The 14,687-nt window shown below is 40.0% G+C and overlaps 1 protein-coding gene across 6 annotated transcripts in view; it reads right to left on the bottom strand.

Moving 5' to 3' along the window:
- Positions 1 to 14,687, bottom strand: part of plekhg4b (pleckstrin homology domain containing, family G (with RhoGef domain) member 4B) — a 292,650-nt gene that overhangs the window by 53,268 nt on the left and 224,695 nt on the right. For all 6 annotated transcript variants that reach the window (XM_072283436.1, XM_072283437.1, XM_072283435.1 and 3 more), the window contains one exon: positions 804 to 2,130. In XM_072283436.1, the coding sequence (XP_072139537.1) occupies positions 804 to 2,130 (1,327 nt within the window). The remainder of the gene's footprint in view (positions 1 to 803; positions 2,131 to 14,687) is intronic.

Below are 14,687 nucleotides of genomic sequence, written 5' to 3' on the forward strand. Positions count from 1 at the left end.
AAATAATACAATACCCACCCACCCCACACCCTTGCAACCCATTAATTTTCCCATAGTGTTTGCTCCAAGCTCCTTGAGATTTGGTTTGGTGCCCACCAATATTTGTACTATTATGCACCTAAACCTAGCTAGTAAGGTACAGAAACATGAATTGCACTTTTCTTCCTAATTGTGATCAGCTGCCTTTGCCCTCCTCTGCTAGTGGTATAATTAAATGCAATGCAGGGCATAAAGTTGGAATCCACTGACAAATCTTGGATTGTGCATTGATATATAGGGGAAGATTTAGCATTTTGTCACTGAACTGCAAAGATTCATGAGCAAATTTTGAAGTGTTTTGTTTGTAAAAATATACCTTTTATTACAAAGGTTTTAAAAAAGAAAATATTCCTCCATGTTATTTGGGTGGAGTTGACTAGGCAATGCTAATTGCTCAATATGCATCAACATTTCTTCTTCACATCAAGAGATTTATTTTGGTTTTAACAGATGACGATGCTAGGACCTACTTTTGTACATCATATATTTAGCCATAAACCCTCAGACCTTTGAAGCCTTCAAACTTATCACGAATGAAAGATAATGTGTTTTGATTCAGATTGTCTTTGAGGCAGCAAAATTTCACTATGGACAAGAACAGTACTTCCTAAGTTTGTCAGCTCATAAAGAATTTCATATTGTAGTGCTTTATCAAACATTTTTTTTTACATTACTGCTCCTCCCTTACTTTAAAGCTTTAAAACTTGTTGTTGACTGGCAAAAAACTACAAACTCACTCAGCTGACTTGAATTTCTATATTTACCTGGGTTAGTGGAGCTGCTTCCTGTATTGGTGAAACATGTGTCAGAATTCAACTTATCCATTTCTGCCATGTGACCATTTGATATTTTTTTTCTTGAGGAGTCACCGGAAGAGAATCTTGTCTTTAATGCTTTCTCCTGTAAGCTCTTGTAGGCCATATCCAAAGACTTGGATCTTCTACGACATATTTGACTGCTGGGAATGGAAGAACGTTCCTGCAGCATCACAGGCCCAGCTGGGTCTGGACAGTGCTGGGTGCTTTTAGCCTCTTCACTCCCTCCTTTATTTTCAGAACTACTAGCATGTAGACCATGCTTTTGGCTCAGTTTATCACCGGGTCTTTTTGTAAATATCCTTAAGTTTCCATTATTGATCACCTCAGTTTTATGCTCCATGGTTTCCTCTGCTATGGATACCTCAGAATTGAAGCCCAGTTGCATAGGATTCTGCAAAGCTTCCATGTATGATTTTCTGAACAGACGTCTTGTTTCAAAGTACATTGAATCTCGGTGCTGCTTCCTGCGTTGACAGGGACTACTTAAGTCTGTGGCAAAGGTTAAAACCTTTGTAGTATTCCTGGTCTCAGGGCTAGGAACCACCAGAACTTCATTGTTAACTGTTGGGACTTCATCAGTAAGAGGACTGGGCCGAACTAGATTTGGTAAAGGAACTACATCAGTGCTATTTGAACTTGGGGGAAACAATGAACTGTCTCTTTCCCCAGAGCCTTTGGAAGTCTCCTGTTTGACATTAGTCTCAAAAGCCTCGTCTTCTGAGAGACAAATCCCACAGTTCACTCTACCTTCTAACATTGCTGTTTTTTCCACTGGAACTAATGCCTCAGTAGAATTGCAGTGGTCTGGCAAGTTGCTGCTTTCTGTCATTTGTGGCATCTTTTCTGTGGTAGGTGCTAGCTGGTCATAGTGATCTGAACCAGAATGTACATAAGTCAGAGCGGTTTTTAGCCTGTCGACAAACACGGGGTTAATGACGTTCTTCCAGTGCACTCGGAGAACAACAGTGCCACTCGTTAAGAGACAACTGTGCAGGGAACACTTGTGCTCACGGTTCACATTCTCCAGAAATTCCATAGTGAAGAGGTTTGCATAGACATCCTCAGGAACAAGAACCTCTTCCACTGACTGCCCATTTTTGGAAAGACACTTCAGCACCAATTTTGCAGATTGATTCCCCTGTGGTGCGACCTGAATATAAAAGTCTCCGGCCTTGAGAGGGACCTTATGGAGTGATGCTAACTGCACCACCACCTTCTCGTGGACACACAATGGCCAGCCTTCATGACGGAAGATGAGTCCTGCATACTTATCCTGCAAAGAAAAGTAAAGCAACATTAATGGATGCTAGGAGCCTTCTGGCTTTGTTTCACCTTTTTTATCCCAAAAATGTTGAACCCATATATATTCTTCACTCCACATTTGCCCATTTCAGATTACCATTTCTGCAAAAATGCAGGAAGTGGATGATGGTTCACCAATACAAAATAAGTGACAGGATGATTGATCATTTCCAATCATTTCCAGAAGTCCTGGACTGATCAATGAGTTAATTATCCAACCATCTCCATTCTGGTCTCAATGTTTCTGGGTACATGGAAGCACGTGATAAAATAGAGCAGTCAGCATGGTTTCCTTAAGGGGGAAGCTTGCCTGACAAATCTGTTGGAAACTTTTGAGGAAATAACATGCAGGATAGACAAAACTTAGTCAGTAGGTGTTGCTTACTTGGATTTTCAGAAGGCCATTGACAAGGTGCTGCACATGAGGGTGCTAAACAAAAGTCTATGTATTTACAGGAAAAGCTCTAGCATGGATAGAAGATCAGGTGAGTGACAGAAGACAAAAAGTGAGAATAAAGAAGTCCTTTCCTGGTTGGCTGTGGGTGACTAGTGAAGTTCCATAGCAGTCAGTGCTGGGGCTACAGATTTTCACTTCATGGACTAGTGATCTGTATGAGGTATAGTGGACAAGTTTGATGATAATACACAGAAGGATGGAGGGACCAGTAGTGTTGAGGAAGCAAGAGAACTTGGATAGGAAAATGGGCAAAGCAGTGGCAGATGGAATAGAGTGTAGGGAAGTGTTTGGTCATGTACTTTTGTAGAAGGAAAAAAGACATGGATTATTTTCCAAATGGGAAGAGAATTCACAGATCGGAGGTCTAAGGAGACTTGGCGGTCCGCGTATAGACATTCCTTAAAGGTTAACCTACAGGGTTAGGTCAGTAGTAAAGAAAATAACTCCAATGTTACCATTCACTTGGAGGAGACTAGATTATCAATCAGTGTGTAATGGCTAGAATTTAAAAAATACTGTCAGACATATTTAGAGTATTATAAGCAGCAATGGGCCCCATATACAAGGATGGATGTGTTGGAGTTGGAGAGGATTCAGAGCACATTTACAACAATAATGTTGGGAATGAAAGGATTAACTTGTGAGGAGTGTTTGATGACTGTGGACTTGAACTCACCTGAATTTAGAAGGGCAAGAGGAGATCTCATTGAAATCTATTGAGTATTGAAAGGCCTGCATGGAGTGGACATGGAAAGGATGTGTTCAGTAGTGAGACGGTCTAGGATTAGAGGGCATAGCCTCATCATCCCTGTTCTGAAGGGCATCCCTTTAGAACAGAGATGAGGAGGATCTTCTTTAGCTAGAGTGGTGAATCTGCGCAATTCATTGCCACAGGGGGCCATGGAGTCCAACTCTTTGGGTGCATTTAAAGCAGAATGTAATAGGTTCTTGATTTGAAAAGGTGTCAAAGGTTATGGGGAGAAGGTAGGATAATGGAGTTGAAAAGGAATAATGAATCGTCCATGATCAACTGGCAGAGCAGACTTGATGGGCTAAATAACCTAATTTTGCTCTTTTGCCTAATGGTAAAGATTTGGGGTATTCAGCTCTGGTAGTAAATAGCTATGAAATGAATAATCTAAACGAGCATTGGGACCCTAAGGATAATTAGCACAGTAATTCATACAATTCTGACAACACAAGTAGTGAAGTGATTTGTGATGTCCTAATGTCATAGAAAAACATATTTCCTTAATTAATAATAGCAACTGAACATATTGAAATCATGATACATCTGAACTCTAGAATGTTAAACTACACTTTTGTTATATGAAAGGTATTTCAGTTGCACCTGGGATTGGTTTGTGATAAGAGCAATAAGTTGAATGCAGTTGAATACTTATGACTAATACTAACTGGGTTGGGCTCCAGAGATCAAGAAACATTAGAAGAGGGGTTTACCAAAGGCTGTTAAATCATTTAAATGAATAGAGATGAGTACAGTCTCAGATTATTCCCAAGCTGTTGGCATTAATTGTTGGAAACGTTTGTAAAAGTATGGTAGAAACAGACCAAGGCTATTTCGGAAATTACAAGGAACATTACACTTCCGTACTGTCACTGGGAGGGTCAGCCTGAATTACATAATCGAAGTGAGACCTGAGTGCGTAAATGACATAGAAACCAAAGGACAATCCACTGCCTATAATTTGTCTGCTCATCAGTCAAACTGACTGAGTCATCAGGCAGATAAATTTGAAGTAAGTTTCCACGATGACAATGCCTTTTTTTTTAAAGTGAAGCCGTGGTTATTCTCACAGAGCCAATTATAATTTATATTCAGTCCTGACTTTCAGTGCTGCTTGTGTAAAGCTTCCCTGTTTGTCCTGTGACCACGCAAGTTTCCTAACATATCACAAAGTCCCGCAGATCTATAGGTTAACTGGCCTATGGAAATTGTGCAGAGGACAATCAAGTGTGCATATATACTTTAGAATCTGAAGGAAAGGGAGAATTTTAGGAGAGTAAAATGGGATTGATGCTGAATTAGTATAATTGGGTATATGATAGTCAGTGTAGAAACAATGGTGTAAAGAGCCTACTTCCATTGTTTGCAACTCTCTGACCAGGTAGAACTACGATCTTATACATGTCCATCAAATAGCTTTGTTAACAAACCTCTGACAAATGTACTTAAGATCATATTTATTTCTGCCCTGTCTATATCTTAAAATATGTCTATCTTAATGCTTTTGTTGTAAAGATGCTTACGGTTCTTGGAAAGTGCTATTTTTAATGTCTAAATAAAATGATAAATATAATAGGCTCTCCAATCCAAGCTGCAAGTATTTATAGGGCAACAAAATCGAGTGCAGAAGGAAGAAAAGATTTATTTCTTGCATGACTTCAGGATTTTTCTAATATGTTGATAATCATGAAATTCTTTTTTAAGGTGGTAGTTATGAATATGACATGGGAAAGAGAACAGCCAAATTGCCTGCAGCAAAATATGACAAAGAGAAATGAGTTCTTTTCTTTTTAATGATGTTGCTTAAAAATGAATTTTCCGGTTCTTAAGAGCATTGTCAAGTAATCTTATATCTGGGGTTAGGGGGGGTGGAAGGAGAAGGAAATCTGGTTTAACATGGAGCACAATCATCATTGCGTGCAAACTCACTGCACTCAAGCTACTTGTGATTTTTTTAGGCCAAAGCTAGATCACTGCACTAACAAAGTATGTCTCCTTTATCTCCATAGAGAAAGAGTAAAAAGCATTGGGTTCATGAAATCTGACACTGTGTTTTCTCTAGGACATCTCCAAGGTAGCAAAGGAAAATTCCACTTCATGAAGTGACCAGAAAAGGGGAAGGGTACAAAGTAGCTTAAAACGTCACAGAGCCAAGCTTAGAAAGCGAAACAGTATTTTTAAGTGGCCTTTGTGCTTGTGAAAAGTACAAACAAATTAATAAAAGGGCACAATGTTCACCAGAAATGATACAATGTGTCAAACAGATCAATATTCAATCAATAAAAATAACACAAAAATTTCCTCCTCAAGAAAAAGTGATTTCCAATGAAAATCATTTTTTTTCTTTTTACATGCTTATTGCAGTCACGTCCTTTCTAAATTGCATGATTGAGGATATTGCTGGTTTTACATGACCACAATGGACTAGATTTTCTGACTAACTCTCACTTCCAGGTCTCCAGCCTCCACTTTGACCACACACAGGGTCGCTGACCACCCTCTCAGTCAGTCCCAGAGATAGCTGCCTGGCCACCTATTCCCATTCCTGCTTAGGAGCAGGAAAATATGGATTACTAAAACACCTTTCATGACCTTAGCTTTTATTAGAAATGCAGAACATTGGGATAGCACTAGGAAAGTTTTAGAACTGACAATTAAATTTAGAGATGGAAAGGAGAGAAACATATTAGATTGGGGTTGCTCTTTCAGCATTGGTCCATTGGAGACAAGACACCACAGATGCTGGAATCTGGAGCAGAAATAAATTGTTGGAGGAACTCAATGAGTCAGGCAGCACTTGTGCGGGGAAGGAGACAGTCAACATTTTAGATTGAGGCCCTTCATCTGGACTGAAAGATGGAGATAGGCAATACAAAGAGGTGGAGCAAGAGCTGGCAAGCAATTAGTGAATCCAAGTGAGGAGCATTGAGGGTTTTTTTCTTCAAACTGAGAAGGTAGACAGTGTAACATCATCCTGAAGTTGACCTCCTTAACAATTTAGTGCTTCATTGATGTCTGACCAGGCTTAATATCTTTTGAACAAGGATTTCACTCCTCTAATGTTCTGTTATTGAGGTGAGAACCAGACAATTAGTCAGGGCCAACAAGTTAGGAATTTACTTGACCTTCTTTCTCAAGGTGCTAAATTCCAAAACCTGCAAATAATCCTGTGGAATTTTGGCAATTTTTTTTTGTATTCCCTCAAGTAACACAGGGGCTTGCCCCGATTGGAACCATCTGCTGTCACATTCAGATTGGGAAATAGGAGAAGTCAGTGTGTTTACAAGTGACTACACTTCGCTCAACATATACAGGGTCATTAACAATCCACCCTTCTTTGATATACTTGTCCTGCCGAAGGGTTTTGGCCAAAAACATCGACTGTATTGTTTTCCTAGATGCTGCCTGGCCTGCTGAGTTCCTCCAGCATTGTGCGTGTGTTGCTTTGATATACTTCTTAGGTTTTCTGAAACAACAAACCTACAATGGAAAAAATCATGATCCTGATTGCTTTCACTCAAAAATCGTCATTCTGGGAACAAACGACCCAGCAGAGGTCTTTTGTCAGTTGTGCCCCCACCACTGGAAAATGTTTAGCAACTGGACAAACTCCAGTGGGAACACCTGAGATTATGAACAGTTCACATGAAACCAAATTAATCACAACTGGGTCGAAACAACCTGTCAGGCTCCAGCAGTTTCAAGCAATTTTCAAGCTTATCAGAGCCAAGTGTGGAACAATGAAGTGTTCCAGTCCAGTGACTCCTGCAAGTAGAGGGGAGGGAATGGAAAGGCAGGATTGCAATGCTGAATCACTCACTGACAGCTTTCATTGGGGGCTTGGCTGCAGAGAAGGTAGAGACAGATCTGCTCAGCACTGACAGAACCTATGCTTCCACTCAGATGTTAAACGTTGTGAAGTTTACAATTTTCATCAAGGCAGAGGCTCTACTCATGTGTTACTCTTTACCATTTATTTCCACCTCATTAACTTGGTATGTTCACTGCTTCCTGAGAAGAGACCATAATGTGAAAAGGTCATCATGTGGAATGTTATCAATGTTTAATCTTGTCTATTTTCACCAGTTAGTACCAACCCCTAGTAGAATAGTGACTACCTCAGGTGGCCTGAAGTACTTATTGCAACTGAATTTGAAAGTTTGGGAATGTTGTTCAAACATATTGACAGATAAGATGGCAAGATACCACTTGCCGTGGGTCTAGCATCAGTTGATATGGACTTCCACTCATATACAGTAGTCATTTCAGAATGTAGAGTCTGCCAATGTTCTTTAGTTTATAGGACTGTCATCAGACACAAACTGATTCTGAACTACACTGGGAGAAATTAGGGCAGATGACTAAAACTTGTTAAAGTAGTAAGAACATAAGAAATAAAAGCAGAATTAGGCCATGATCCGACCCATGCTCCAACAGTCAACGTGATCAGGGCTGATCTTTTATCCGTGCCGCCTCAGAATTTGAAGCAGATTTATTGTCACTGATATGTCATGAAATTTGTTGTTTTGTGACAGTAGCGCAATGCAATACATAAAGTATACTCTCAATTATAAGAAGAAATATGCATTAAAAATAAATTAAGCAGTGCAAAAAGAGAGCAAAAAGAGTGAGGTAATGTTCATGGGTCCATTGTCAGTTCAGAAATCTGACGCCGGAGGGGAAGAAGCTGTTCCTAAAACTTTGAGCATGTGTTCAGGTCCCTGTACCTCCTTGTTGATGATAGAAATGAGAACAGGGCATGTCCTGGGCAGTGAGGGTCCTTAATGATAGATGCCACCTTTTTGAGGCATCGTCTTGAAAAGGTGAGGGTAGGCTAGTGCCCGTGATGGGCCATTTCTGTACACTAACTGAATATCCATTGATTCCTTCAATATTCACAATCAATCTTTTCCTCTGAGTATACTTAATGATCAAGTCTCCATAACCCTCCTGTGTAGAGAATTCAATTTTCCGTTCTCTTGGCTGAAGACTTTTTTCTCACAACTCTGCCTTGTCCAGACAACCCCTTATTTAGAAACAGAAACTCCTGGCTCTACACACCCCTGCCAGGAAAAACATCAATTCCACATCTAGCTAGGAGAGGAAGGATGCTTATGTTACAGTATTATTTCAATTCCTGTACCCCCAAGATCACAAGTAATTTAGTCTTAGCAAAACCTTAGTCCTGATAAGGCTGTAAACACTTGCATATTCTTCCCTCTCTCTTTCTGATGACATTGTTGTTAAAAGGCAGTGGCTGTTTGGTTGCCTTCCTTTGGGTACTTGGGATGAACCTCACGTTCTGGCCTTTGTATCCCTTCTCAAGCACTGGAAAATATGCAGCACATTCATAGTTTCAAGATAACAGTGCATGTGAAAACCTGAGCACATAGTTACTATGGTTGACCCCCAGTTCATATGGAATTCATGAGGCAGTTTAGACAACGTGCTTCCATAAATATGGCCATCACTGTTTATTAATAAAGCTGCGCCAATAATCCCATTTGCTAACCACCACTGAGGGGAGCTCTTCAGACTAAATGGTAATCTTCCAAAATTTCCTAGATTCCCAAATGATCCTGGTTACAAATTTAACACTTATTCAAAACAAGCAAAGGAACAATAGGGAACTATGGATGATAGTTGCTTCAGTAGTGGGGCGAGTGGAAGAATTCATTACTAAAGTGATAGCAGAATACTTAAATATTCATAATATGATTAGACAGTTCCAAAGTCATTTCACAAGAGGTCTTTAACTTGAAAGGCTAACCTGCTGTGTTCCTCCAGCATTTTGTGTGCATAACATAGGCTACACAGTTTTACAGTTGTTAAAACATTGATATATAGCTCCTTTATAAAGTTTTTAAAAAGCTTTTGAAGAATAACAAAATTAGTACAAATGATAATAATGCCAGACTGACGAGCTACACTAACAACTTACAACAACACTCTGTATTGGGACACACAGTAGTTAAATCTCAGCAGGTAGCTCTTAAAGAATCAAGAACACAACATGTCAGGCAAATTTGCAGCTACTGAAGACAGTTTCCATTTCACCATTGTTGCACTAGTTTAACCCCATAGGTAGTTACCTTGCTCCAAGGCTTATTGACATTGACCTTGAGAGGATGATGGATCATACTGCATTTAGCACGGATATTCTCTGTTCAAGGAGACCAGAGAGATTAAGGTTCCGAACGTTCCATTTCAAATATAAGAATTTTATTTTAATTTTACTTTGAAGAATGAGATGGCCCTTCTAATATAGGGAAGATAATCTCAAGATCTGCCCATTATTCTATGCTAACTCATATCCCCAAAAAGCCTCAGTTCTTAATTTATGCATCAGCTGTAAATGTAGCACTACATTCAGTAGCCACTGAGTGTATGCTCAAGCTCTTCTGCTGTAGCCTGTCCACTTGAAGGTTCAACATGTTATGCACTAAGAGATGTTCTTCTGCACTCGGCTGTTGTAACACAGTTATTTGAGTTACTGTCGCCATCCTGTCAGCTTGAACTATTTAGCCATTCTCCTCTGACCTCTCTCATTAACGAAGTGTTTTCACCCACAGAACTGCCACTCACTGGATGCCTTTTTTTTTGTTTTTCACACCATTCTCTGTAAAAACTCCAGAGACGGTTATACATGAAAATATCAGAAGATCAGTAGTTTCTGGATACTCAAAACAACCCCGAATGGCACCAACAATCATTCCAAGGCCAAAGATTGTCAGTGAGCATACTTGCAATTACTTCAGGCCAGCTGGGAGGGGAGTGTGGCAGAATAGGCATTGAAAAGAAAGTAAGACCATGATTCACGTGCAAGCTCCTCAGGAAGAGGCATAAAAATTCAGTCAGGGCAACACAAGAAAATGAGAATTACAGCATCGATGTACAAATGAAAAACAACAACTTGAAGCAGTAAAGTATCACACATCAAAGTTGCTGGTGAACGCAGCAGGCCAGGCAGCATCTCTAGGAAGAGGTACAGTCGACGTTTCAGGCCGAGACCCTTCGCCAGGACTAACGAAGGGTCCTGACGAAGAGTCTCAGCCCAAAACATCGACTGTAACTCTTCCTAGAGATGCTGCCTGGCCTGCTGCGTTCACCAGCAACTTTGATGTGTGTTGCTTGAAATTCCAGCATCTGCAGAACCTCGTGTTTACAGCAGTAAAGTATGTCTGGTTTGAATTATCCAAGTGGACTAAATGATTGTAGTGAGGAGCACAGTGGCCAACGAGGAGAGATGCTGCTTCCCAATCCAGAGACCGCGTTCAATCCTGACTTTCAATGCTGTCTGAGTCGAGTCAAGTTTACATGTTCTCCTTGAGGCTCTGTGTGGTTTTCCCAGGTGCTCCCATTTCCACCCACATTCCAAAGGTGTGGGGGTTGGTAGATTCAATGGCTGTTGTAAATTATCCCTGGTGTGTAGGGGGTGGGGGAACCTGGGGTGCAGTTCAGAGGAATGTGAAGCGATTGGTGTAGGATTAGTGTGAGTGGATATTGATGGTCAGTATAGACTCAGCAAGCCAAAGGTTCTTTTTCTGATCTACATTAAACTGTGGTTCTGTGACTTAAACAGAATTTAGAGCAGGAACGTGTGATGCCAAATATAGTCTTAAGGTGAACAAGGAATCATCGACTGAACAGGATTTCAAACATTCTTCAAATACACCAGACACTGAAACACAGTTAAGAATTTCTATATATTAAGAGAAAGACAAATTAGTAAGTGAACCTGTAGTAACAAGAGAATCAGAAGAGACAAAACAAGAGTATTAGAAGGAAGCTTGCTGCTATTTTGCTGGGCTCTGCTGCAATTAAAATGTTGAAAATGCTGAAAATGCTCAGCAGCTGAAGCAGCAATATTAACAAAAAGTATATTACAGAGTTCTGAAATGCGGGGTGATCTGGGAGTCCGAGTGCATGATTCACAGGAAGAGCATGTGATTAGGAAAAAATAACAGAATGTTGTGAAACACAAGAGACTCAGATGCTGGAATCTGGAAGAACAAAATGTTACAGTTTTGTGCAGAGGGAGTGGAGTAGGGAGGTTATATCTGGTGATATGAGGCTTTGGTGTGGAGTACTCAGTACAATATGGCTATACTTATTTAAAGAAGAATATTAATACATTCAGGTGGCAGGGTTGAGATACATCTCAACCAAAGGAGGTGTAAGGCACTTCTTCCCTTCACGAGGCTGCAGGTCAACCTTGGGCAAGGAGGAGCCCCCTGATCAGGGTCACGTGAAGCCATGGGAGCAGGTGGTGGATGGTGTATGAGCAGCTGAGGCATATCACATGACCTGGTTACGAGACTACTGACAACCTCTGAAGAGTAGTGACAAAGGCCGGGTCACTGCCCGGAAGAAGGCAATGGCAAGCCACTTCTGCAGAAAAAATTGCCAAGAACAATCATGGTCATGGAAAGATCATGATCGCCCATTTCATACAACATGGCACATGAACAAATGAACTATTAATACATTAGAAACAATTCAAAGGAGTTTACTAAACTAGTACCTAGAATAAGGAGGTAGTCTTATGTGAAAGACTTGAGCTGTCTAGTCTTGCAGCTGCTAAAGTTGAGAAGAGTGAGAGAGAATGATGAACACATCTGAGATCCACAGGTGTCCTAACATTATACGGAAAAGAAGTTTCCTCCTGTAGGATAAACTAGGACTTGGAGGTCACCCATTTAAGACTGAGATATGGTAACATCTTTTCTCTCTCTGGATCGAGAGTCTGTGAAATTTTCTTTCTCAAAAGGGTGGTGCAAGGAGACTTATTCGTTACTTTAAAATTGAGATAGATACTTATGAAGCAAGGAAGTTAAAGGTAGAGGAAAATGCATATCTGAGATAACAATCAGATATTCCACTATCTTATTAAAAGGTGGAGCAGCCTTAAGAGACCAAGAAGCCTACTCCTGCTCCTAATCGTTCAGTTTGTATGCATGTAAGCATGTTGGCAGAATAATAGTGGAACTTCACCAGGCAAACTATTTGCCTGAAATGCTGGAAGTACTCAGGAGAATAAGAGCAGGGGGATTTTCAGCAGTTTGTTTTTTTATTTCCAATTTCGATCACAGGCAGTTTTTCTTCTGCCTTTAGATTACTGCTCAGCAGTTTTATCTCCACAGCTATAAAGGGACGTACAGTACTTTACTTCCCCTGGGGGGAAGTACAGCAATTTTGCTTGTTTGAGTACAGGGCAAGGAGAAATTGTGCAGAATGGACCTATACTCACCAGAACTGAAAGTGAAAGGTGTTTTCATTGTAGTACATACAGAGATGAGTAGGTAGTTGCTGACAGATTCTCTTATGACTGGATATTCTAGAGATAGGGGACAAAACACAGAAGGAGACTTGTCACACTGCACGCAAAGTTCTATATTTCTGCTGTGTTATTTCACTCTTCCAACAGCCACTTTACTTTACACTTCAAATTTTGGATAATTATTATGCCGTTACACCCCTTCCATTATACCTCCTGTTCCCTGATATCATGTTCAGCTTGTACTGTCACCCTCCTTTTGTCAGTGAATCAGCTGCCTTCCATTCCAGCACAGTCCTTTTTCTCCACCATAAGCTCTTTCGTAACCTCCCAACCCGCTTCCAACCTATTACTACATCTTAAAATTGGCTTTGCATAGCTGCTCCCCATCCTGATAAGTCAATGAACCTAAAATATTCATTATGTGTCTCTATTCATAGATGCTGATTCATCCACAATTCTAGAATTAATAGTACAATCCATAACTCCCTTTCAAATGTAATTATTCAAATTCTACAATCTGTGTTACATTTTACTTGTTAACATTTCCTTCGGTTCTCAACAATTAAACATTCCACATCGCGCTAACTTTTTTTAAAAATTCTGCCACCTTACTCAGTTTTATCAATTCCAGATTAGTCAAACTATCCAATATCTATTCCCTGAATTTGGCAGTACTATTGTCCCAGGTTATAATCCAAAAGCAACTCTTTCATTAAAAGTTTACATTGAATAATACAAATATCAAATGGTGCACAGATTTGCAAAGGTGAAAACATTGACAATTGGGCCATCAATTCTCGAAGTAAACACTGCCACAGAATTTAGACTCCTTTTATAATATTTCAATATATAATCAAGAAATGACAGTCATTCAAAGTAACTGAAGCAAGAACAGCACTGGCCAGAGTAGTCTGAGCTGACAACAAAGCATAAATGCACTATAGGCACCAACCTGCACTCCACACGTGCCCCCCCCCCGCGAATTAGATCAATACTGAGAATATGGCCTTGATCCTTTTAAAGCACTTTGAATGACAATTCTGCAGCCTCTAAACACTTGAGGATCAAAGTGTTTTGAACCTACCTAACAGTGCTTTGAATCCCAAAGTAATATGAAAAAGCATATACATGTTTATAGAGATTCATTCCATGTAAACAGTTGTTTGAAAACCAGCATTCTAGGTCATTTGCGTTTGGCTGAACCAGTCCTGGATCCCTGTTCTGCCATTCATTTGGATCATTGTAAAACTGTTTTTAAACTCTATCTCCCTGCCTTACTTCCATAATTGTTAAAATATCCACCTCTAAAAGTCCATTTCCAAATCTCTTTATTTTCCCAGTTCCTTGATTCCTGCGTGTTAGAAATAAATTCTGATCTACTTTCCTCGAGTCCAAAGTCAAAAGCTCGACACTTCCTTATTCTGATTTCCAGTTGCCACAGCTTTGGATACTGACAAGTATTTCTCTGCATTTATCTACATACATTTGCTTTCTATTCTTGTCTACACTAATCCATACAGTGATGTACAAATAATAGACATACCTTTAACTGAATCTTTACTTCACTCCTCAAACAATTCAATTTGCTGTTAGTTAGACATGACTTCACCTTTACAACTCTTTTATTAGTCATGCAAAGGAAACCATGGAAACATTTTGGCAGCTCTCAGTCTCCATGGGATAAAGTTTAGTTGGCAGCTGGGATGAATTGTCTTCTGCAAAATGCAGAATTCGGATTATTCCTGCTTTATGACAACAGTTTGTTCAGTTCATGTGTGTTTTCAAGACATTCATATACAAGTCTGTGTTTATATATTTATATCTACAGACTCATTAATATATATCTATGAGTCAGGGAGTTTTAAATTCATTATCTCACAGCATGCAACAGCACAGAAGCGGCAAGCAGCCTGCGCTTCCCAGCAGCAATCTTGTCAGTCCTACACTTTCACACATCACTGAACTGTATACTCTTTCATGGCTCTTCCAATTTGAAGGTCACACTGAATTTGTTTCTCTCTCAAGACCAACAGCACTTGAGGC

The sequence above is a fragment of the Mobula birostris genome, chromosome 19 (genome assembly GCF_030028105.1).
Source record: "Mobula birostris isolate sMobBir1 chromosome 19, sMobBir1.hap1, whole genome shotgun sequence".
NCBI lineage: Eukaryota > Metazoa > Chordata > Chondrichthyes > Myliobatiformes > Myliobatidae > Mobula > Mobula birostris.